The sequence below is a fragment of the Thamnophis sirtalis genome, unplaced genomic scaffold (genome assembly GCF_051295495.1).
Source record: "Thamnophis sirtalis isolate CommonGarterSnake01/CBP01778 unplaced genomic scaffold, rThaSir2_p1.2 scaffold_3, whole genome shotgun sequence".
Lineage (NCBI taxonomy): Eukaryota > Metazoa > Chordata > Lepidosauria > Squamata > Natricidae > Thamnophis > Thamnophis sirtalis.
This window is the reverse complement of record NW_028261383.1, coordinates 142,643,116-142,668,795: the sequence shown is the minus strand read 5'-3', so window position 1 is coordinate 142,668,795 and position 25,680 is coordinate 142,643,116. Positions and strand designations below refer to the sequence as shown.

Below are 25,680 nucleotides of genomic sequence, written 5' to 3'. Positions count from 1 at the left end.
CGCACATGGCAAGAAACCCCCGCGCAGAGGTTTCTAACTCCCGCGCAGAGGTTTCTTTCAAAGCAAACGTGGGGGAGTCCTTTGCAGGCGGCTAGAACTGGCCGCCCGCAAAGGACCTTCCCAAACTTGTTTCAGCGGCAGCTCTCAGCCTGGCGGCAGCGTCACTCACACTGTGGAAGGAGGGGGAGGAGGAGGGAACTAAAGAGAGCTTTTACCGAGTCTGCGCCCCACAGCCAGGACTGTCCTTGCGCCCCTCAAGCCGCGTTTCTTCCTGCAAAGCCCTTCGGGCAACCCGAGAGTTCCGCTTGACGCCAGAAGGGCTTTGCAGGAAGAAACGCGGCGTTTCTTCCTGCAAAGCCCTTCTGGCGCCAAAAGGAACTCTCGGGTTGCCCGAAGGGCTTTGCGGGGAAGAAACGCGGCTTGAGGGGCGCAAGGACAGTCCTGGCTGTGGGGCGCAGACTCGGTAAAAGCTCTCTTTAGTTCCCTCCTCCTCCCCCTCCTCCTCCTCCTCCTCCTTCTTTCTGGAGCCCCTTCCTCAAAGATTTGGTACCAAAGCAATGGCGGTGAGGAAGTTGTGTCTTTTGGATTTTGCACTGTTGTCTTTTCAATGGTTCTCAGACTGGTTGAACCTTTAGCAGCTGGGGTGATATTCTTTACTGTTAAGGTTACAATTGGATGTGTTGGACAAATCTTAAAAGATGAAACTTTTATTAAAACGTTTGACTTAACTAAAAACGTCTTCCTTTTTCTTCTTCTTCTTAAATATGATTTATTTATTTATTTTTACTTCAGAAGTTTGATGACCGTTGTACAAACTAATCCAACCTAAATGTAGAGGAGGAGAAGAAGGGGGGGGGATTTAAAAAGAGCAGAGGAAAAAGAAAAGAAAGCATGAAGAAAACATAAAGAAAGGGATGGGAGGGAGGGAAGGAAGGAAGGCACTTTATGTTGAAACAGAAAATATTATATAAGGAAGAAAATGGAAATAACTTAGGAAGGAAGGAAGGAAGGAAGGAATTGCACTTAATATTGAAGGAAAAGAGAATGAAGGAAAAAGTATTGGAAGGATTGAAAGAAGGAAGGAGGAACAAAGAATTACACTTAATATTGAAATGGAAAAGAAAATATAATGAATGAAAGAAGAAGTATAGGAAGGGAAGGAAGGAAGAAAGAAAGAAACAAAGACTGTTGAAACAGAAAAGATAATATAAGGAAGAAAATGGAAAGACGTATAGGAAGGAAGGAAGGAAAAAAGGAAGACAATGTTGAAATGGAAAAGAATATAAGGAAGAAAATGGAAAAAAGTATAGGAAGAAAGGAAGAAATGTACTTAATATTGAAACAGACAAGGGAATGAAGGAAAAAATATTGGAAGGATTGAAAGAAGGAAGAAAGAATGGAAGGAACAAAGACAATGTTGAAATGGAAAAGAATATAAGGGAAAAAATGGAAAAATGTTAGGAAGGAAGAATTACACTTAATATTGAAACAATTGAATATAATGAAGGAAAAGGAAACAGGAATAAGGGAGGGCTGAAGAATTCTGGGAACTGAAGTCCACCCCTCGTAAAGTGACCAAGGCTGGGAAAAGAATCCGCACTAGGGACAATGCAAGCTATGCTTCACCCCGTCAGTCCATCTTAGCGTGCAAGAAAGACATCAGACAACGCCATAGTTGCTATGGTAGCATTTGGCTATGCGCAGCGATGCTCTCCTGGTCTTTATGGGTGGGAGGGGGGCAGTTGAGCTATGATGCTAATCCCCTCGTGGGAACACAGAGGGTGGGAGAAGAGAACCAAAGAACTTCAAACTCCAAGGTTCTGGAGTGGAGAATAAGGGGATCAACTTTGTCTAAATGATATTGACATATAAAGAACGGTTGTAGGAACTGGGTATGTCCAGTTTGATGAAAAGAAGGACTAGGGGAGACATGATAGCAGTCTTCCAATATCTCAGGGCCCAGGGTTGCTCCAAAGAAGAGGGAGTCAAACTATTCTCCAAGGCACCTGAAGGCTGGACAAGAAGCAATGGATGGAAACTAATCAAGGAGAGAAGCAACCTAGAACTAAGGATAAATTTCCTGACAGTTAGAACAATTAACCAATGGACCAACTTGCCTCCAGAAGTTGGGAATGCTCCAACACTGGAAGTTTTAAAGAAGATTTTGGATAACCGTTTGTCTTAAGTAGTGTAGGGTTTCCTGCCTAGGCAGGGGGTTGGACTAGAAGACCTCCAAGGTCCCTTCCAATTCTATTTCTATTGTATTCTCTATATTCTATTCTTTCTCTGTTCTATTCTAATCTCTTCTGAACTAAATGTTTATCTAGAACTCAAATAAATAGCTGCTTTTTGGTTTTATTTTTTTTAATATTTATCAGTCTCTCTTTTATTCCATACTTCTGGTTGAAAGACTATTCTATGTCATGCTAAACAAATGCATATTCTAGTGGCGGCGGGAGCTCGTTGGCATCTTCAGCAGCAGCCCTGCCTCCTGTGAAAAAACCGAAGATGGAGCAGATCCACGCAGATGACGTTGCTGCAACATGACTGGAGGAGGAATTCTGGGAGTTGAAGTCCACAAGGCTTAAAGCTGTCAGGTTTGAAGACCCCTGGGTTTTTTTTCCTAAAGGGTTAGGGGTGCGAGGGTCTTGTAACTTGACAGCTTTAAGACTTGCACGCTTCAATGCCAGAGTTTCTGAGCCAACATTTTGGTTGCTAAGCAGGACCGTTGTTAAGTGATACTGATATTATATAACACTTTTAATTAAGCGGGTACCTTGAATAAACATAACTTTGAGTTTCAAATAATACTGATTTCGTTGTTGTCTTAGGTGACATCTGTGAAAAAAATTCAGGTGCTCAGGCATGAAAATGTGCCGCTCAAACACTATACTTTTCCGCTCACACTGAAAAAAAATTAGAGGGAACATTGACTATGAAGTCATCCTTAATCTATGGTAGTTGATGAGATCCTTACTTCAGTATTTTTGAAGTCATCATCTTTATGGTATAGTATTTGACTTCTAATGAGCTCTTACTCAACTATAGATTTGGGATTTTTCCCCTTTCTTTCATGGAGGAAGATGCTGGCATTGTTTTTGGGATATTTAGCATATTTTCTAAATCTTTATATAGGGAAATAAGATATATTTCTATTAAATGTGGGCATTTTGTAACATTGAAAGGTGAAATAGAGCTGAGATTTTAATAGTAATTTATGTTTCCAAGTGCTGCTTTGTTTTTTTACAAATGTCAATTTCCTGAGACAGTAAACTGAGATTATTTTTTTAAAAAATAGGAATAAAATTAGCAAGTTTATAATGGTATGCAGAAATCCAGCCTGAAATTTCCTCGATCGTATCTTTGATTACCAAAAATAAATCCAAATACTTCCTCCACAAATTGCTGCTGTTAAAAGAAGAAGCCAGCAATCCATATAAATTGACTACAGGGGACTTAAAGAGTTAGTGAAGCTTTAAGCCTGGTCAAATATATATGTCACAGCAGGCAAGTTCAAATGTGGAATAAGATCAGGAAATAGTAATTTACTTACAACACAATATAGTATACCACCAAGATTTAAAAAAAACGATTTATGACTATTAAATCAGCCTTTCAAACATTGGTAGTAAAGGCTCTCATTTTACACGCAAGAGAAAGGACTCTAATGAGAAAATTAGAGATGGTGCAGAATCCCACAGCCCTCAAATGCATAGAAGACGTGGGGTGAGGTTTGGGGAGGGGGAGAGAAAGAAAGATTTAAGTTCTATGGTTTCAGAGGGGGGGAGGGAGCAGAAGGAGCAGTGTACGATGTACCTGCAAGCAAACCCTTGGCCGCGCCCCAATTCCTCAGGTAACTCGCCAGCCCAACGAACGAGTAAGCGAGCCCAGGGCGGGGAAAAAAGCGCGGAAAGAGCCGGGTGAGGTTGTGCAGCGGGAAACTAAGCCTTGTTTGGCTTCCCTTGCCCCAGAGCAGCCGTATTTACCCCACACTCGCCCTTTTGAGGACAGGTGTCCTGCTCACAGAAACCCCTTTAAAAAGAGAGCAACGTCTATCCGTTTTTCAACATCCAACCCAGAATTCAGCTATGCAAAAAAAAAAGGGGGGGGAGGCTCCGGGAAGCAGGCTTCGGATGGACGTTCCCCCGCTCCCCAGGAGCTGCTGCCCGGCCTCGCCCCCCCTTCCCCCCAGAGCTTGTCTGTCAGCCTCGCCCCTCGCCTCGCCTGGGAGCAGAGAAGCAAAGGCTCCGGAAGTTGCCCATTGTGCTGGCCTAGCAACATTGGCCCTTGCTCTAAGATGCTCCCTCTCTCTTGATGGGAAGCGGGCAGAGACATTCACACCTCTTTGGAGAAGAAAATGCACGCCCGGAGCCCCTCTCCCCAGTTCTCTGGAGGAAATGCTTAATCGCAAACCGGCAGTATTAGCGAAGAGGGGCGTGTGTTGTAATATAAAGTCAATAGTTTATAGCCAAATGCAAAACGAAAGTCCTCTGCAGTAATTTTTTTTTTCTCCACCCTGAACGGGAGATTTTGCAGATCGGTAGATTTTCGTGCTCATGAAAGCCACGAGGAAATAAAGGAATCCTGGTTTCAGTGGTTGTTCTTTGCTGGCGACTGACAGCATTTTTTTTTTTACAATTTCCCCCGGTAAACGTTGCAGGCTTATCACAATCACTCACCAGCGAAGCAAAATTCCTTAATCTCACAGCCTCGCCTTGCCTTTTGCTGAAATGCGCATTTTGAGTTGCGCCGTTACTTTGTTCAGAGGGGGAAGGGAGGGGTTGATGTATTGTCTGACATTTGTTCAAAGGGAAAAGGTTATTGGTTTTAAAGCGAGTGTTCACGTTGTGCAGCGTCCCTTTCCCCTCTCTTTTTCCATGGATCTTAGCTCTCCCCCCCCCCCAACACACACACATATCCCCACCCCACGCGCACAAATGATGAATGGAGAACTGTTCGGTCTCTTTGTCTGGAAGATGCAATGCAAACAGACTTGGGATGCTGAGCAGAGGAGGGGGGAATTACCTCATCCTATGCGCCCGGAGCCAATCGCCGTTCTCCTCTCCTGTCTTTTCCTGGCAGATTGGGGGGTCTCGACCAACCGCAAAAAGCCTTGGCCGTCCCCATGGTGACGGGATTGTATATAGGCAGCTGCCTTAGACTATGTGCTACAGGTTCTCTTACATCGACCTCCTAAGAGTCGCGCTGTAAGAACGCACCCCCCTCTCTCCGGTTCGAGTTCTCCGAAAGCTCGGCGACAAAGCAGCAACTATGGTAAGTGCCGGCGCGGGTCTCCAAAGAGAGGAAGCCGGGAAAATCGCCGCGAGACGTGTGTCGACAACCTCTCCTGTGCGCATTTAGACAGATCTCCCTTGTTCCCCCTTTCTCCCTGCTGGGTCTTTTCTCTTGTCCTCTATGGCGGGTCTTTGTTTTCCCGATCACTTCAATCGTGCATAACCTAAGAGTCTCGGGAGAGCCGTGCAAATGTCGGGGGGAAAAGCATTCCTCCTCCATTTCCAACGCCCCAAAGATGGTCTTCTTCTCCCCTAAAAGGCGGCAGGAGCCCACCTGCTGGTCCAATGGCTTCAATCTAGAAAGGGAGTGAAAGACGCGCGTGGCTTCTTTGCCCGCCTGGCGATCGCTAATTTCGTCTCCCCCCCCCATAGCCTTTTATGCTGCAGAGGGGGAGCCCCACTTCGGATCAGAGGCGAGGGCTGACCGGGAGCAGATGAGGAGCAGTTTGCCCTTAAGGCTGCTCTTCCTTTTAGGGAAAGAAATCTCGTTGGGTGGTTCCAGGTCAGGGTGTCTTTGCCCGTGTTTGCTTTAAAATACATCATACGATTAGATTTCCCTTTGAATCGTGTTCTAGCATTTTTTAAAACAAAAAAACTCTACTTGAAACGATTGGAGCCTGCAGGGAACGTAATTCAAAATGCTGTGGCCGATTACCGCATCGCCTCGTCCATCAGTCGAGAGGAAAGGCGTTACCAAATTGGGTGATGGGAACTTTTCGTGGAGGAGGAGGAAGAGGTTGGAGCTCTCTCTGAGAAAGCCCGACGTCTCAATGGGAGGGTCGGTGGACTGCAGCTTGACCCGCCTTTGTGTGGAGTTAAAATGTCATTGAATTCAAAGGGATTGCACGGGAGGAAATTCTGGCCACTCGAGGAAGTCCCAGTGCCGCTATTTCCTCTGAGAAAAGCGGGGACCATCATCTGGGCTAAAGATGCCACGCCCTTTCGAGGCTCAAAAAAACCAAACCCTTGCCTTAAAACGGAGCATTGTTCCATCTGTGGCCGTCGGAATAGACACACACTGCCCAGTATCCCAGACTGCAGGGCAGGAAAAGTAGACCCCTCCCCTTAGAGCAGCAGTGCCCTGCAGCCGATTGGTCTGTCAATGAATAGAAGGCAGAAGGTGCTGGCTGATGGAGCAGACAAAGAGTCTCCTCTGGCAGATGTGACCAGAATAATGAATGGGAGACAATGCTTTTCAGAGTCTTGCTACAGAGGCTTGTCTGTTTTCGACAAGCGCACTCCAATGGCTGAACTTTTAGAAACGTTTTCTAGCAGCCCATTTTTAATCTTGGATGCAACATTCCTAATGTATTAGGAAGATTTCCAGTTCTGTAAAACTCTTTTATTTTGTGGGGGAGGGTAAGACTGGTGAATGCAGAGTTTTACTCTTATTATACCACATACCTACCTTAGGGTTTATCTTCTGGTTCAGCCATCCCATCGATTTAGTTCTCATTTCCAATCATGGTTCTCAGCAGAGCTGAGGTCAGAGGAAGGAAAAAACAGTTTAATGAGATCATGCAGAAATGACTCCAGCTGTTTTAATCCAGGGCACTGCACACACCCACCGGCTGTCAGTGTGGGCGTTGTCAGAAAAATCATGGTTAGCTTTATGTTGAAGAGCATCTACCCAGTGTTCTTGGCTAGGGCGTGGCATTCCTTGGCAGTCTCTTTGCTTGAACCCGGTCCTCTCACATGATAGAATGACCTCTAGAACAAAAGGCAAGTAAAATAAAAGAGAGTAACTCAGGCTGAGCAGATTCAAATAAGAAAATAAAGAAGAAAGGGTGGGAGTGACATTTCAGCACTTCCTCAAAGGTGCATTAGAACCAGACAAATTACATGGTTTATTTTTATTTTATTTCATTCTTAAATTGAGAGATTTGGGGATTTTCCCTTTTTGCCTAGTTCCCATTTGAAACTGGTTTGTTTTTAAGCAGGAACTAACAGCTGTGGTAACTGTTTTTAATTTTACTAGTAAAAGTTTTTATCTGAGTGACCAGTGCACACAGTGTGGGTGTGTAAATTCTTATTCCCATATCCCACCAATAACAATGAAAGACTGCACAACTCATTACAAATTAACCTTCTCTTCTTTTAGACAGAATATACCAATATATAAATCAATTTATACATTTTCTCCCCCACATTTAGCGTGAGTGCATCTCTATCCACGTTGGCCAAGCCGGTGTCCAGATTGGCAATGCCTGCTGGGAGCTCTACTGCCTAGAACATGGCATTCAACCAGATGGGCAGATGCCCAGCGATAAGACCATTGGGGGAGGAGATGACTCCTTCAACACCTTCTTCAGTGAGACTGGAGCTGGCAAACACGTTCCCAGGGCTGTGTTTGTGGATTTGGAGCCAACAGTGATTGGTGAGTGTAAATATCAAAATGCCCAGCTGACTATGAGTCCATCTTTCCCCATACACTAGGAAAAGATTAGTAAGGATTTGTCTTTGCTATATTTCTAGCATCTGATAAATTTCCTAATTCACTTATATAGAGGGCAAAGCATCTCCATTTAATTTAAATCTTTATTTGGCACATAACCTAATTAAGCATGTATTTGAATATGACTAGCAAAAGGAGATCAAAGGAATAATATTTCACAAGAAAAAAGTCTCACGAAATATAACTTCTAGGTTGTGTGATTAGATTGTGTCTTCTGATAGAAAAGTAATTTTGTTTTGCTCTCCATAGATGAAGTGCGCACTGGAACATACCGCCAGCTATTCCACCCTGAGCAACTGATCACTGGCAAAGAAGATGCTGCTAACAACTATGCCAGGGGGCATTACACCATTGGCAAAGAGATCATTGACTTGGTCCTTGACAGGATTCGCAAATTGGTAACTATTTTGTCTTAAGGATTATCTGTAATATAAAGAATAGAAAACAAGCGACAATGACATATAATTCTGATGTATATCATCCAAAAAAATAACGGCCAACAGAAACACTCAGTTGCAATATACTTCCTGTATAATAATAATTATGAATATAAGAATTCATAACATGTTTGATTGGAAAATAGTAAGATAACTTAAGTAACAAAAGCTGATTGTTAAGTCTAAGAAAGTAGACAAAAAGATACTTTTACTTTTATCTATATTCTTTAGATGATTATTGGTATTATATATGTTAACTTTTATTTGTTCTAACAGGCCGACCAATGCACAGGTCTCCAGGGTTTTCTGGTCTTCCACAGCTTTGGTGGTGGCACTGGCTCTGGCTTTACATCCTTGCTGATGGAGCGCCTGTCCGTTGACTATGGCAAGAAGTCCAAGCTGGAGTTCTCCATCTACCCAGCTCCCCAAGTATCCACAGCTGTCGTTGAGCCCTACAACTCCATCCTCACCACCCACACCACCCTGGAGCACTCCGACTGTGCCTTCATGGTAGACAACGAAGCCATCTATGACATTTGCCGACGAAACCTTGACATTGAGCGCCCCACCTACACCAATTTGAACAGGTTGATAGGCCAGATTGTGTCCTCCATCACAGCTTCCCTGCGATTTGATGGTGCCCTGAATGTAGATCTGACAGAATTCCAGACCAACTTGGTGCCCTACCCTAGAATCCATTTCCCTCTGGCGACCTATGCTCCAGTCATCTCTGCTGAAAAAGCCTACCATGAGCAGCTTTCTGTAGCAGAGATCACTAATGCATGCTTTGAGCCAGCTAATCAGATGGTGAAATGTGACCCTCGTCATGGTAAATACATGGCCTGCTGCCTGTTGTACCGTGGTGACGTTGTTCCCAAAGATGTCAATGCTGCTATTGCCACCATCAAGACCAAACGTACCATCCAGTTTGTAGACTGGTGTCCCACTGGTTTCAAGGTTGGTATCAACTACCAGCCCCCGACCGTGGTCCCCGGAGGCGACTTGGCCAAAGTGCAGCGTGCAGTCTGCATGCTGAGCAACACCACAGCCATTGCTGAGGCCTGGGCCCGCCTGGACCATAAGTTTGACCTGATGTATGCCAAGCGTGCCTTTGTCCACTGGTACGTTGGGGAAGGGATGGAAGAAGGGGAGTTCTCAGAGGCTCGGGAGGACATGGCTGCTCTGGAGAAGGATTATGAGGAAGTGGGTGTGGATTCTGTTGAAGGAGAGGGTGAAGAGGAAGGAGAGGAATACTAAAGCAAAATGTCACAATGGTGCTGCTCATACAGGGAATATTAAGCTATTTAACAACATTCAGGTTTTGGTCTGATCGGTTAATTTGTGCATATTCAGATACCATTGTTATCCCTACAATAACTGATCTGTGCTTTAAAACATGAAATGTTACAAGCCCAAACCATCTACTAAGGTTTGGGGTTTGTGAATAAAAAAGCATTCCCTGTCCTAGAGATGAATGTGTTCTGTCTTTATTTGTTGCATATTCCTGGATTGTGATAGGATACTGACCCAATGGTCATATTTTTACATTATGTAAGAAAAAGCACTGCATTACAACAATGGTACAGATTAGTGTGTTCAGGTTGGGACAACTCCGGCCCCTGAAATTAAATACATAAATGTAACATCACATATATGTCCCAATGTGTCTGGAAACATCTTATTTAAGGGCTGAGACATATGTAGAATGAGCCAACTAAATTGGGAAGCTAGAAAATCCTGGGAGACGGCAAGAGCAAACTACTCCTATATTGTTGACAAATACAGATAGTACATGGATATGTACAGTACTGTGATTGAGCTCAGCTCCAAATATTCTTTAGCTTAGCTGGCCAGAATGACAGTCCCACCTTCCACAATTTAAGCTAAATTCTCTTCCATGAATCTACATAAAATTTTCAGAAAAGACCATGAACTCTGCCACATCCTCTTTAATTTCAGAGGTTTTTTCCAGACTGGAAGAATTGCATTTATATCAGATACTTAACCATTTTTATACACTAATTTTAAGTGAAAAACAAAGGTCTTTTCTTAACAGAAATCTACTGGTTTTGTTTTTAAAAAGTGAAACTGCAGCCCTGAATTCATTTACTTGGGAACAAGTTCCTCTGAAATTAGGATTTCTTTCCGATTGTGTTTATTAAATTTGTATGCTGCCCATATCGCCATCCAAAGGGTGTATACCCTATATGTATACTGTTCTGCTATAACTCAGTAAAATCCCAATAATTTTGTTCTTGAGTCTCAGTCATAGGAGTAAATATTTTATAAAATAATTAAAAGGCAAAGAGACAGATGTAAAATTAGCTGTATTGAAAAAGGCCAGAGTCATACAATTCATGTTTGGAATGAAAACCCCAAGGGATATATTAAAACAGCATGCTAAATATATAAATATGACATGTTTTAACATAAATACATTGTTTCATCCTAAAGAATCTTACTAAAAAGATTCTTTTTAGATCTCAAAGCTCTATTACTCTCATGGAGGAAAGCAAATGATAATATTATCTAGTAAGCTGCCATTAACTTACTAAATGCAATTAGGTGGTTGTCTATAATATATAAAAAGTGATGCACCTGTAGGTATGGGAGACTTGTGTCCAACACACATTCACCATAATTATAGGAATATTTATTTAACACTAAATTGTTTCTATTTTCACTTGAGTTACATATTTTGTTGTTTACACTAGTTCATTTATATACAATCATAATGGGTATACCAGTGTTGTTCAAATAGAGTATATTTGTGTTCTTCAAATATTTTTGAGCAGAGGAATGCATTTGATCATGCTCCAAAATTACATGGCGAACATTACAGAACAAAGAACAATGCTGAGCTAGGCAAAAACTAATTTTAACTATTAAAAGGCAATTAAGTACATATATATTACTCCAATATATTTATCACTTTTCCCTTTCCAATGTTTGGAGTAGCTCTGGAAATTTTTAAACAAATTGATAATACTATGATAAAGAATTATCATGCTACATATAGTGTCCTGTCCTTTTAATTTTTTTAATTATTTGCACAAAAGAAAATGAAAGGAATTTTTAACCAAATATTCATTATTCAAGGACTATTGAATTCCTATATGCATAATATACATATAGGTATTTGGATTGACATAACTGAGTTGACCTTGGCAACTTCAGGCACATAACCATGTAATGCTCTGGATAATCCAGGAGCAGATCCCCACTCGGGTCCAATTTATTGGGTGAATTGGGGCCAATCATCTTCTCTCAGTTCAATTTACCTCACATGATTGCTATAGAGAAAATGAGGGAGACTTCAGGGAGGAAATCTAGACTAGAGCATTAAGAGTAAAAGTGAATATAAATGCAATAACAACATATTATCAATAGATACATTACATTTCTTCCCTTTTGGTTTTGTAGGACTAGGATTCTTACTGTTTTGCGGGGAACTCTGTCTACTTCAGTCATTTTGCATACTCTATCAAATACATTTAAGTTTTGTCAACCATGGTCACTTCAAGGACTGCTGAGCATGTGTGAGATAATTGGGAGCTGGGGTGAACCTGGCAAGACTATTGACAATTTTCCCTTCTATTCCCACATAACAAGACCAGTAAACTTGGGTTAAAAATATCCCACTGGCAGATTGGTAACATGGACAAGGAACCCAGACTGAAGCAAGAGACAGTTGTTTTAATACAGTTATGTGAGCTTCCTCTTGCTCTACCCCACAATCTTCCTCTGCCTCACTAACCTGTCAACAAAACTATTTTGCAGCAATTTTCACACATATACAACCAATACAATACAAAAGAAAAATAAAAAACTAATGCAAATTAATACAATTATAAAAATAGAAAGTGTAGAAAGAAATAAAAATATAGTAAGGAAAATTAAATATATAAAGAAATTACTTTTCCCTTTATCACAAGTATAAATAATTTTAATAACTTATCACCTTTAATAATAAAACAAATGATCTATTCTTCTCACATCACATTTTTTATAAACAAATCCTTAAAACTTCGTAATTTCAGTCGTAACTAACAAAGGTCCATTAAGTGTTACTAGAAATAACTTACCTATTTAAGTCCCTTTATAACTCTAATATAGAAAAAAATATCTAGGCCACTTTCTCAGTTTGCTATTTGTATATTCCTTTTAATGTTTAGACATCACTCAGCTTCTTTTGCATATCCAATAGAGCATCTTTTTCAATATCATTCTTACAACCATCTTTTGTATTTAAATTCCTATTCAGATCAGTCTCAGTGTTGTCAAATATATCTTGGTCCTTTTTCGTAACATTTTTCAAGCACTATACAGATACTCTTAACATTAATTCAGAGTCCATTGTTCAAACATATTCTTCAATATGTCCAATATTACAATATTTTACTTCAATTTACAGTAAATCACATTTAAATGTTCTTTTAAGATGCTGGAATTCCCCCCCCCCCCATGGCTTATTGCCTTTTCTACAATTACCTTATTTATCTGAAGTCCTTGGAGTCTTAAGCACCTGTTTCAATGGATCTATCCCAACCTTGCCAAGTAAAAACCTCACATTACACTAGTCCAAATCTGCCCTGCCATACTTTTGAGCTATTGATGATGGCTCTCCCTATAGGCTGCTGATGCTGAGAGGGAGTTGGAATGAAGCTAAAGGAGTCTACAATTATTGCCTTTAAATTGTCCTACACAGTAACTCTGTTAGGGACAGGACTATTCTCAAGTCTTGTTAGTGAGTCAGGCTATGGAATAGTTGCTGAAGAAACACAAGCCAGCTCAAAGACTGGAGGAATCCATATTAATATGGCTGTGGAGAAGAGCACTCGCTGTTCATCGCAGCCTACTATCCACAATACCTAGTTTCACAAGACATGCTAAAACTAGAACCAGGTACAAAGTTTTTATTAAACTAAGCTTGTCTGCAAAGTGATATTACAGTTTACAGCCAGCCAACACATCAGAACTGCTTAATACTTAAGTGCATCATACTAATATGGAATGTTTAATCCTTGGCAGTCCAAGCTACCTGTTATAGGGGGAGAGTGCTATCTTGAGCTCCTGCATTAAAGAGTGAAATTATTTATGGATGTTTTTTTTAAAAAAAAAAAAGACTGGAGAAAACACAGCGTCCAGAGCTTTTTGTTATCTGGCTGAAAGCAAGAAGATGGGCGGCCACACCTGCCCCCAAAATGTGAGCGAAGTGCGCAGCCCAGCTGCAGACAGGAAGTAGAAGAACCAGCGCGGCCCCACCCTGTCTGGAGAATGTGTGTCACGGCTTCTGCCAAGTGCTGCCGGGGTTTGGTGGCGATTTAGGGCAGGCGACACATCACCCAAAAGTAGACCCGATTTTTGCCGTGTACCACACCATAGCGGGGTAAGGGGAGGCAGGGCAACATAAACCAGGACAGAGAGTCCAGCTCGTGGAAAATGGGAGCAGGGGGTATCATCAATATCGTGGGCGCTTAGGAGGCTGAATAAGCAGCAGCAATTCATCGGGAATGTTTGAGAGGATTAGAAAAGGGATGCGGTTTGTGGAAGGCTGCGGCTCGGTGAGGGACGGCCTAGTAAATGAATGTTGCAAGAGATGCCGCAATCTTTAACTACAAATGGTACCGGCAGAACGAGCACGTGCAAGAGTAAAGATGGCGCTTCTTCTGTAAGGTCTCCTCGTCGCTCTTCCTGACTCCGAATTCTTCAGCGATGTAATTCTAACTTTATACAGAATAGAATAGCAATGTCGGGAAAAAGGACTGGCTCTTTTCTCTCTCTTCAGTCTCAGCCCGATTCTTCTCTTACTTGGCGCAACTGAGAAGGCTTTGTTCATTATTCAGCATCTTTTTCCTCTCTCTTTTTTTCCCTACTCTGCGACAAGGACGTGGAGTTTAGATGCCTCTGTCGGGAGGCTTGCAGATTGCAGCCGCAAAAACGCAGCCTCTTGTCGTCATCGGTGCCGCAGTTTTTCTCTGCAGGATAAAACTGCGGTCTCACTGCTTGGTCTCACTTCGCCCCCGCTCTGCAGCTGTTATTTATGGCTTCCGGAACATTCCTAATGTTCTCCATCTTTTGATCCTGTTTAATCCTTGCCCACGTGAGCACGCAGGTTTCTTTGGTCTTTAAAGTAGGATAAAATGTATTTTTCTGAGCCGTTGGGTTCAGCGCCCGATCACGCTACATGTTCAGTGAGCAACAAGCTAACTAATACAAGCCGCAGTTGTTACTTTATTTCTTTTCTTCCATTGCCCATCCTTTCAAAACTCCCTCGATTCCGACGTCGGAAGGAAACGCGGAATGAACTTAAATTGAACCTGTTAAAAAAAAACCACGTCGGTTATGCAGAAGTCTTTGCAGCTGTCGACCATTTGTCTCCCCCCCCCCATTCCAGCAAGACTTGGAGCATTACAAATGTTTGAATACTGCAGGCAACGTTGCATAATTTGCTATTTTAAAAGTATATCAGACTTGCGCTGAAAAGGTATTGTAATTGAGTAAATTGAGGTGTAGGGAGGATTGCAAATTACAATTCCCCCCCCTTTAAATTAGAATCAAACAGTTGTATGAATAAATGTATCCCTACTTTAAATGTCAAGAAATTTATTTTTTTTTCCTTTACGGCAGGCAGACTTAAATGGAGACTTAAGGACCCATTTGTAGTGATTATCTCCTTGGGGATTCCTCGCCTAGTTTATTTCTCTGCGGTTCTTCCTGTACAAGTGATGTCTTAGATTTTGCCTCTACCCGAAAAAAATAGGTGTATCTTCCTTGATTTACTACGTTAGAATTGCTACTACGAAGGAACAAATGATTCATCTCTCTAGATTCCTCGCCAGAGTTGGTTAAAAGATGGGCAGCAATATATTTTTAATACTTAAAAAAAAAGAAAATAATAAAATGTTCATAACTCATCCTTGAACTACTCTAGCTCGTTCCTGCAAGGTTTTTCAGTGCACATAAACTTGAGCGTTACATAAAAATCTTTCGCTGAAGACTTTGCTGGGCTGTTTCCTAGGTTAAAGAGAAAGAACGCGGATTACTTCGCCGCCTCAACTGTGCGATTTTTTTTCTCTTCTACCCACCAAAAATCTCCTGTTTCCCATAGCAAAAGGAGGGTCATTGGTCTCAGCCAATCACTAATTATGAGCTCACAGATGGACGTAGAGGTTGGCCCAATGGCAACCGCGTAATCCGTTCATTATACTAAATACATGTAAGGCCAGCTTTCCCATCCAACCCTGAGAGTGAGATGTGATATAAAAGCAGCGGGGCGGCCCCTTCCTCTTCCATTCTGTTACTTACATCGACTCTTAGCTTGTCGGGAGAAGTAACATCCGAGGCTTCCATTTAATTCCCCCTTCTCCTGTTTCTTGCCATTCCTTCGTCAGCATCATGGTGAGTGGAGGAGGAGGAGAGGGGAGAGATGGGTCGGGAACGATTAGATGATGATCCAAGACAACCTCGGGGAGGGGTTGCGGGGGAGGAGGCGAAAAGAACCCGAAGGCTGGGCGGGAATTCTCAGAAAGAGAAAAAAAAATCAGTGGGGGGGGGGGAGATGCACTTATTAGCTTTTCCCAGCCACGCGCCCTCCAGATGGATAGATGCTGCAAAACCTTAAAATAAAAGGAGAGAGAGAAGAGGGAGGGAAGACCATAGATGGTTAATTCCTAGAAAGGGATTCTGGTTCGGCTGTCCCGAGCAGAACGGAGAGGTGACGTGGGCTTGGTGGGCGAGCCTTGGAAAAGGCACCCAGGGAAACGGGCGGAGAGGCGTTAGTCCTTGCGCTGGCCACGGCTTGAAATCGAAGGGCGGGAACGTGGATCAGTCGCATTCCGAGGACTGCGGGGGTTGGGGGTGGAGTACGCGGGGAATGTTCTGGAACAGCCTTCCCAGCTCCAGGGCCCTCCGGATGAGCAACTAGCTGTATTTTTTTTTAAGGTACAGTAGGGCCAGGCATCTGGAGGACGCGAATTGGATTACGCTGTCTTGGAAAATGGGCGGGAGGCTCCCCCCCCTGAAAGAAACGACCGAGAGGTGGAGGGGGGGAAGGTCGTAGAAAAGCTGGCCGCCTTTAGCCATCCGCCTAGCGTCCCGTTAGTCACGATACTCGTATAAAGTGATTCATTGTTTCTCGCTGCAAGTCCTGAAATGGACTACTTAGTTCATACGTGCCGCCTGTGCTGAAGAGAGCGCGAAAAAGCCCTCAGGTTTTTTAAAGGATTGATTTGAATCCCGTCCTAACCAGTCTTAGCCCTAATAACTAGACCACCACTTCGCTCTGGGCTGTCGTAAGCCCGGCCAGCTGCGAAATGTTTCACTCGAAGGGAGATGGTCGCTTCCCTTCACGGCAGAAAGCGGCGGTTTCCCCTCGGCCCCTCCCGCCACGGCCGTTAAATTTTCCCGCGCGGGAGACCGATGTGCCTCGAGGTGAAAGAGTCGCGTGCGCATGCGCGCATCCTGGAGATGGGCGCTGGAGCTTCTCTGTTGGAGCTGTGTGAGCGCTTTTTTAATGACTTGGAACTGCTGGACTCGCCAAATGCGACTCTGATCATGAGTCGGTTTTCCAAACGGGAAGCCTATCCAACCTCCTAATTCAGTGGGAGACAAAAACTTCTAGAAGCTTCACAGGAGGCTAAGGCAGGGTTGGGGGAAGCAGTCATCTGAATCTTTAGCAGGGCTGGTGCCTGGGCCTCACAGTTTAATGGAAGGGATATGAGGCAGTCCCTCAAATGTGGCATGAAGGGCTTTATGAGTGACAGAAATAAAGGCACTTCAAGTTTGAAATAGTGGTATGGAATGGACCCATCATAATTTGTGCTGCTGCATTCTGGCTCAGTGGTTCGTTAAAGTGCGGCCCTGTGTAAAATACCTCAAGTGAGAGGTGACCAAGCATGGATCATTAGAATCTCTCTGCAAAAAAAGAACAACCCCCCCCCCCAAACACACAGGTGCAATTGGCATGTAAGGTGAGACTATTCGAAGAACCTTTTTGTCATAACTGGCACTTGCTCTTAAGACAGGAACCATGAGTATAGGAGGATTCTCAAATTGCACCCAGTTCTGTCTTGGGGAATGCTATCCCTTTGGGAGTTAAAAATAGAACATCTACAAGTCTAGCTGGTTCCAAAGCCCTTAATCTCCAGACTTTGAAGGCATCACATAATTGGCCTGCTTAATACTGTATTTAATATTCCTCCAGATACTGTCTGGAACTGACCTAGGATGAAAGAGGAAACCACTGTAACATGGTACCCTCTCCTAACCTCCCCCCCCCAATTTGTGCCAAGAACCAGGGTGGATACACTACTTGCAGATAATGTCACAGATCATCTGCAACTGACATTAATGTCATCTCAGTGCTGTATTCCAATCTGAAAGTTGACTAGGGTCTAGATAATCCATTCTTTCCACAGGACCTTATGGAGCTGCAAACCTGACCACCTTTCCCAAAAAGGGGAAGGGGGGGGACAGACACACCATCTCTTATGAAGTACCAGAACCATACTATTTCTTAAGGACATATTTCATGCAACGCGCATCATCCAATAGACCTCTAGCCACTTAGGAGGGACACATATATGAAGAGTGCTTATTTTCCCATGACCAACAGACTCAACTCTTCTCAGATAACTCTAGACTACCTCAATCATCTCCAAAGTACATTTCAGATCAGGTTCAAGCAATTTTGTCTCACAGATCCCTCAAATAGTCTATACAACAGTTCTGCAGATGTACTCCAAACCAAATCCTACCTAGGAGGGACTGGGTTACTTGAGTAGAACTGCTGGCTGTCTATCTGCAGACACAATAAAGAGGGAAGATACAACATTTTACTACCCAGTAATCAATAATGGCTCTTCTTGATCACATTTGCTCTTCATTTTCCCCAGAGGTACTCTAGGTGATCTGCTTTATCTCTTGAGAACCAGGAAATATTCTGAGATCTTGAAACAATGAAAGCTCACATGGGCATGGTCTGGTCTAAGGTTATCACTCTCCTCTATCCCAGATAGTGACTCAGATCCCAATTGAACAAAACCTCAGGAATAAGCCCATTTTTTTCTGCTCAAACCCATTAGGTCCCACTAAGCCCCTTGGGCAGCCTAAATAGATTCTCCCTGCAGAGGGGAGTGGCTGCATTGAGCAGCTCTGCAGTGCAGTGGGAAAGCTGATACAGTAGCAGTAATCCACTGATACTTAAATTTATCAACAACTACAACCCTGTTTTGAGGTTATATTCATATTGTATATGTATTTATGCTGTTTGTTTAACTGGGATTTATTCAGCCCACTTTTTAAATTGATAGGTCATATTGAATCATAAACCAGAAATCTGGAATACAAAAATCAAGATAATCACTAGATGATAGGAAAAAAAATCTAATGGTTATGCAGCCTGGATTTTTACTCTTGGAATGTGAATCCCTGTAAAAAAACCAATCATTGACTGATAAGCTAACTAGCTATGGTTGACTAATTTGTAGTTTAAAGTTCCCTGTAATCCATTTCTGCTCTGATGTATTGTAAAGTACATATGGTTAAGCCGTCTGTTTTCAAATCTTCAGGATCCAGACATTATCCCTCTTAAAATTTTCCCTGCATTTTGTAATTGATTATCCTTTGGAATTTAAATGTACAAGTTTTCTTTGCATATTGTCTCCAAATTGAACATATGTATATGCATTTGCAGAGGTGCACTAATTACAGACTATAATTATTTCATACAAATGCAAATTATATCAGATCTAACACAAAAATCATGTTTTCATAGTGCTGTAGAAAAGTGCACACAGAAGTCAGTATTAAACATCAATGAAATGTGCATGCTTAAAATACATGGCTGAAACAACTATTAGTGGCCATAAGAAGAATTTAGTATAGTTGTCAGATTTGAACAGCTTATCTGCCTCTTTAAAGGCAGTCTCCTGTCATTTAAAAGGCTTAATTGCCAGACATCTTTGTGCCATCTGTTGAGTGTAAGATTCTTAACAAGGTCTTAAAGGAATGTGTTACAACAGGTGGTGCTCAACAGGTTGAGCTGGGTCTGTGTAATGAACACACTGGTGAAGGGAGTGCAGGAAGACGGACATATGCCAGGAATTTAAAGCAAGGCCTTAGATAAATCAAGAAACAGGTTGTAAGCAGATGTTCCACAGAGGAAATCAATGCTAGGGGAAAAATCTGCTTGGCCTGTTTCCTCTTTGTAGATGTGGGAGTGACTGCATCCTTTTTGCTTTCTGGCTTGCAAGAAATGTGACTGCTGGTGCAGGGAGTGGCAGCAGGGAGTAGCTCATTCATGATGCTTTTAGAGACTACAGAATTCCTATCTGACTAACTCTTAGATATTAAATTTTATCATACTTGGAAATTAAAACTTAGAATGCATTTTTTTAGTGTTGTAAATTGAAATAACAGTTTTAGTGGGATTCTAAACTGGAACATAAAAATGTCCTCTGTTACATATTAATAATATCTTGTCGAGTCTAATATATTGATCAGTTTTATTCAAAGAAGTTTGAATGCTGAAGACCTTCATTTATGACTTCCTTGGAACAACCTGACAGTCTTGTGTCATGGTCCTTGGCTTGTCATTGGTAGTTTTTTGTTTTTTAACTTCAAACATGGCATGCCAGACATGAAACAAAAACAAAGATAGGATAATGCAGAATTAAGTTGGCAGTGATTTTTTTTGTCACCATAATGAAGGCTAAGTTATTTTTTTTTTTAGTACCATAGCTGGTCTTAAATTTTTTGTGAGAGCTTCCACAAAATGCTTCTTCACATTAGATTTTCACATGCAATATCTGTTTATAACAATTTCCTTTTCAATAGAGGTAAAACTCAAAAAATTAAAATATGTGCAAAAGTTCATTTATTCCAGTAATGCAACTTAAAAGGTGAAACCAATATATGAGATAGACTCATTACATGCAAAGCAATATAGTTCAAGCCGTGATTTGTCATAATTGTGGTGATTATGGCTTACAGTCATGAAAACCCCAAATCCACAATCTCAGAAAATTAGAATATTGTGAAAAGGTGCAATATTCAGGCTCAAGATATCCCACTCTAATCAGCTAATTAAGCCATAACACCTGCAAAGGGTTCCTGAACCTTTAAATGGTCTCTCAGTCTGGTTCAGTAGGAATCACAATCATGAGAAAGACTGCTGACCTGACAGTTGTGCAGAAAACCATCTTTGACACCCTCCATGTGCAGGGAAAGCCTCAAACGGTAATTGCAAAAGAAGTTGGATGTTCCCAAAGTGCTGTATCAAAGTACATTAATAGAAAGTTATGTGGAAGGGAAAAGTGTGGAAGAAAAAGGTGCACAAGCAGCAGGGATGACTGCAGCCTGGAGAGGATTGTCAGGAAAAGGCCATTCAAAAGTGCTGGGAACTTTCACAAGGAGTAGACCGAGGCTGGAGTCAGTAAAAGAGCTACCACACACAGACGGATCCTGGACACGGGCTTCAAATGTGGTATTCCTCTTGTCAAGCTGCTCCTGAACAACAAACGTCAGAAGGGTCTTCTTACCTGGGCTAAAAAAACACCCCAGACCTGGTCTGTTGCTCAGTGGTCCAAAGTCCTCTTTTCTGATGAGAGCAACTTTTGCATCTCATTTGGAAACCAAGGACCCAGAGTATGGAGGAAGAATGGAGAGGCACACACTGCAAAATGCTTGAAGTCCAGTGTGAAGTTTCCACAGTCTGTTGATTTGGGGAGCTATGTCAACTGCTGGTGTTGGTCCACTGTGCTTCATTAAGTCCAGGGTCAATGCAGCCGTCTACCAGGAGATTTTGGAGCACTTCATGCTTCCTTCCACAGACGAGCTTTATGTGGATGCTTACTTCATTTTCCAGCAGGACTTGGCACCTGCCCACATTGTCAAAAGCACCAAAACCTGGTTCAGTGACCGTGGGATTACTGTGCTTGATTGGCCAGCAAACTCGCCTGACCTGAACCCCATAGAGAATCTATGGGACTTTGCCAAGAGAAAGATGAGAGACATGAGACTGAACAATGCAGAAGAGTTGAAGGTGCTATTGAAGCATCCTGGTCTTCCGTAACACCTCAGCAGTGCCACAGGCTGATAGCTTCCATGCCACACTGCATTGAGGCAGTAATTGCTGCAAAGGGGGCCCAAAGCAAGTACTGAGTACATATGCATGCTTATACTTTTCAGAGATCTGATATTGTTCTATGTACAATCCTTGTTTTATTGATTGCATGTAATAATCTAATTTTCTGAGATGGTGGATTTGGGGTTTTCATGAGCTGTAAGCCATAATCAACACAATTATGACAAATCACATCTTGAACTATCTTGCTTTGCATGTAATGAGTCTATCTCATACATTAGTTTCACTTATTAAGTTGCATTACTGAAATAAATGAACTTTTGCACAATATTCTAATTTTTTGAGTTTCACCTGTATATACATGGTTATGTTCTATAAAGGATAAGCCTGTTAATACATGCCAAAAGCTCATTAAGTCTAACATCTGGTTTGCTGCAGTGACTAATCAGATGTCCTGAAAGCCCTCAGCCAAGATTGATAATCTCTTCTTGGAAATTGACTGGCATGTAGTCTGGAGGTCTACACTGACCATTTTAAAACTCAATATTTAATCTAGGCATGGGCTGCTGTGACTGAGGAAGGTAGAATGAAAGAGAATTTATAAAATTTTTATACCACCCATCTTACCTAAGTGAGAAATATACAGCTTTACTGTTTCTCCTTGCTACAGCGTGAGTGCATCTCCATCCATGTTGGCCAAGCCGGGGTCCAGATTGGCAATGCCTGCTGGGAGCTCTACTGCCTAGAACATGGCATCCAACCAGATGGGCAGATGCCCAGCGATAAGACCATTGGGGGAGGAGATGATTCCTTCAACACCTTCTTCAGTGAGACTGGAGCTGGCAAACACGTTCCCAGGGCTGTGTTTGTGGATTTGGAGCCAACAGTGATTGGTGAGTGTAAATATCAAAATGCCCAGCTGACCATGAGTCCATCTTTTCCCATACACTAGGAAAAGATTAGTAAGGATTTGTCTTTGCTATATTTCTAGCATCTGATAAATTTCCTAATTCACTTATATAGAGGGCAAAGCATCTCCATTTAATTTAAATCTTTATTTGGCACATAACCTAATTAAGCATGTATTTGAATATGACTAACAAAAGGAGATCAAAGGAATAATATTTCACAAGAAAAAAGTCTCACGAAATATAACTTCTAGGTTGTGTGATTAGATTGTGTCTTCTGATAGAAAAGTAATTTTGTTTTGCTCTCCATAGATGAAGTGCGCACTGGAACATACCGCCAGCTATTCCACCCTGAGCAACTGATCACTGGCAAAGAAGATGCTGCTAACAACTATGCCAGGGGGCATTACACCATTGGCAAAGAGATCATTGACTTGGTCCTTGACAGGATTCGCAAATTGGTAAATAATTTACATATTTGCATAAGTGAACATTTGGGATAATCTTGATAGAAGAAAAAGAACTTTTGAGTAGTTAGCATCTGATAGGGCAGGTGCTACAATAAAGAGCTCACCTTCTGGGTCCTGCAAACTTAGCTCAGGGGTGTCCAAACTTTTTGCAAGGAGGGCCAGATTTGGTGAAGTGAAAATGTGTGGGGCCGACCATTCAGGCTGACATTCTTTGAACCATTAACATTAAATGCAAATGAAGTACAGTATTTTATGAAAGACTAAACAAATAACTTCAGTGGGGAGAAGAGGCTGCAGGCCACTCAAAATTTGAAAATGGGCCGCAATTGGCCCTCCAACCAGACTTTGGACATGCCTACCTTAGCTGTTGGGACCCAGGTCACGCCCATCCTGCTGAACCAGACAGGACTGGTAGAAATCCTTTTTATCCTTTACTAGGTCCATAACCTTTTTTGTTGAATTTGATAGAAATTGATTACATACGAACAAAGTTCAAAACAACCCTGTTTGATATTTTTACAAACTTTACAACTTTACCTAGATTAATTATCTAGTCTCTTTACTAGTATGATTAACTGTTTCTTGTATGGTTTAATATTGGGCTATTATTTATAGCACCATTTTGTTGGTGCTCTCCTGAGTTGAATATTGATGAATTGGAATAATTAAAGTGGCAGCAAACTGGGAATTTACAAGCTTATTTTTTGGTGGCAAGAATACCATAAGTAGAGAGACAAAATGTAATAACCACACTGATGCAAAGTGAGAAATGTACATTGAGGTCTCACGTTACATGCAAATACATTATTGGTGCAGTTGCCTCAGGGCGCATGTGTCTTCTCTGATCCATAAAATCTATGAAACTGAAAAATGCATAGTTATTGCAAGCAGGTAAGGACAGAAATACCATCAGTGACTTTAAAAAATCATTCCACAAAGAATAATTACAGAAGTATTATTTTTGTAAGCTCAAAACTTAGAAAGCATCACATTTTGCACTGGAAGTAGTAACACTAGTTACTAAATTAGGCCTTGTTTATAACTATATACTTTAAAATAATCTTAAAACTGACATGGTTCTGTTGATTTGATGTATTCAGAGATAAAAAAAATCCTGAAAATTACTGCATGAAATCTTTGTTTTTTCCCCAACAGGCCGACCAGTGCACAGGTCTCCAGGGTTTTCTGGTCTTCCATAGCTTTGGTGGTGGCACTGGCTCTGGCTTTACATCCTTGCTGATGGAGCGCCTGTCCGTTGACTATGGCAAGAAGTCCAAGCTGGAGTTCTCCATCTACCCAGCTCCCCAAGTATCCACAGCTGTCGTTGAGCCCTACAACTCCATCCTCACCACCCACACCACCCTGGAGCACTCCGACTGTGCCTTCATGGTAGACAACGAAGCCATCTATGACATTTGCCGACGAAACCTTGACATTGAGCGCCCCACCTACACCAACCTCAATCGCCTTATCAGCCAGATCGTGTCCTCCATCACAGCTTCCCTGCGATTTGATGGTGCCCTGAATGTAGATCTGACAGAATTCCAGACCAACTTGGTGCCCTACCCTAGAATCCATTTCCCTCTGGCGACCTATGCTCCAGTCATCTCTGCTGAGAAAGCCTACCATGAGCAGCTTTCTGTAGCAGAGATCACTAATGCATGCTTTGAGCCAGCTAATCAGATGGTGAAATGTGACCCTCGTCATGGTAAATACATGGCCTGCTGCCTGTTGTACCGTGGTGACGTTGTTCCTAAAGATGTCAATGCTGCTATTGCCACCATCAAGACCAAACGCAGCATCCAGTTTGTAGACTGGTGTCCCACTGGTTTCAAGGTTGGTATCAACTACCAGCCCCCGACAGTGGTTCCTGGAGGTGACTTGGCCAAAGTGCAGCGTGCAGTCTGCATGCTGAGCAACACCACAGCCATTGCTGAGGCCTGGGCCCGCCTGGACCATAAGTTTGACCTGATGTATGCCAAGCGTGCCTTTGTCCACTGGTACGTTGGGGAAGGGATGGAAGAAGGGGAGTTCTCAGAGGCTAGGGAGGACATGGCTGCTCTGGAGAAGGATTATGAGGAAGTGGGTGTGGATTCTGTTGAAGGAGAGGGTGAAGAGGAAGGAGAGGAATATTAGACCTGCTTTGCCACATCTCTGCTGCTCGTCTCCATGATGTTTCATTTAACACACTTAGCTTAGTTACCTGGGGCCGTGATACTACAAAGGAATGCAGCAGACACTAGGATGTCTTGCCATTCCGCCATGTGATCATGTCAGTTTTCCATGTCTTAAACGTATCATGTCTGTGAAATAAAATGGTATAAAACATTTTGAGTATGTGGCATTCAATATATTTTTTAACAAATGTCTCAAGGTTTTCTGCAACAAATATAAAATCTATTTTAGGCTATAAACTTTGGTGTACTATCTACCTTGACTAATTCACAAAATCAGCCATAGAAGTTTAAAGTTATATAAATCAAAGTTTCTTGGCATTATTAACTTGTAAAATAAGTAGGCAAAAATTTTATATAGAAAACTTCAGATAATTTCTTTTGATTTTATCTTCTAAACTGGTATACATGTCCATAGTCTCTGATTAAATTTCTTATATTGAAAGAAATTGGCCAATTAATCCTCCATCAACTATTTCACTACTGTATGGCTAAAGAGGATAAAGTCTACAATCTGTCAACATAAGGGAGGGGGGAACAAATTTCAAGATATTGGGATATACATTACTTTTGTAACTAAGCATTTTACTTACTAGTTTTACTCACTCATTGGTCAGAACTGACTTCCAGTTAGCTTTTATAAAGCCTGACCTATTGAACTAATTTTTGAGATTTCTTGGCCATGTCTTCAATTTTGCTTATATCTGCCCAAGACTGCAAAATGTTTGAAATTATCTAGCATGACACTTATAATCGTATTTATCTGAAAATGCTATGCTCTGCAATTGACATACATAGCACCAACAAGCAAATTGAATTATAAGCCTATTTTTAGTAATCCCACATATCCAACTG

The 25,680-nt window shown here is 42.0% G+C and overlaps 3 protein-coding genes across 3 annotated transcripts in view; 2 read left to right on the top strand and 1 right to left on the bottom strand.

Annotated features, from left to right (window-relative positions):
* Nucleotides 1-7,639, bottom strand: part of LOC106546601 (tubulin alpha-1C chain) — a 62,718-nt gene extending 55,079 nt beyond the window's left edge. The window contains exon 1 of the mRNA XM_014063507.2: nt 7,568-7,639. Coding sequence (XP_013918982.2) covers nt 7,568-7,570 — 3 coding nt within the window. The 5' untranslated portion in view covers nt 7,571-7,639. The remainder of the gene's footprint in view (nt 1-7,567) is intronic.
* Nucleotides 1-24,979, top strand: part of LOC106546597 (tubulin alpha-1B chain) — a 78,016-nt gene extending 53,037 nt beyond the window's left edge. The window contains exons 2-5 of the mRNA XM_087710291.1: nt 15,545-15,587; nt 21,944-22,166; nt 22,494-22,642; nt 23,807-24,979. Coding sequence (XP_087566417.1) covers nt 15,585-15,587; nt 21,944-22,166; nt 22,494-22,642; nt 23,807-24,787 — 1,356 coding nt within the window. The 5' untranslated portion in view covers nt 15,545-15,584 and the 3' untranslated portion in view covers nt 24,788-24,979. The remainder of the gene's footprint in view (nt 1-15,544; nt 15,588-21,943; nt 22,167-22,493; nt 22,643-23,806) is intronic.
* TUBA1A (tubulin alpha 1a) lies at nt 5,123-9,655 on the top strand. Its single transcript, XM_087710290.1, has 4 exons — nt 5,123-5,274; nt 7,449-7,671; nt 7,999-8,147; nt 8,463-9,655. The coding sequence occupies exons 1-4, from the start codon at nt 5,272-5,274 to the stop codon at nt 9,441-9,443; spliced, it is 1,356 nt and encodes a 451-aa protein (XP_087566416.1). The 5' UTR covers nt 5,123-5,271; the 3' UTR covers nt 9,444-9,655.
* Nucleotides 24,980-25,680: the final 701 nt, after the last annotated feature.

Coding starts and splice junctions, on each gene's coding strand:
- TUBA1A (XM_087710290.1), top strand. Junction 7,672..7,998: donor TTTGGAGCCAACAGTGATTG/GTGAGTGTAAAT, acceptor TGCTCTCCATAG/ATGAAGTGCGCACTGGAACA. Junction 8,148..8,462: donor TTGACAGGATTCGCAAATTG/GTAACTATTTTG, acceptor TTGTTCTAACAG/GCCGACCAATGCACAGGTCT.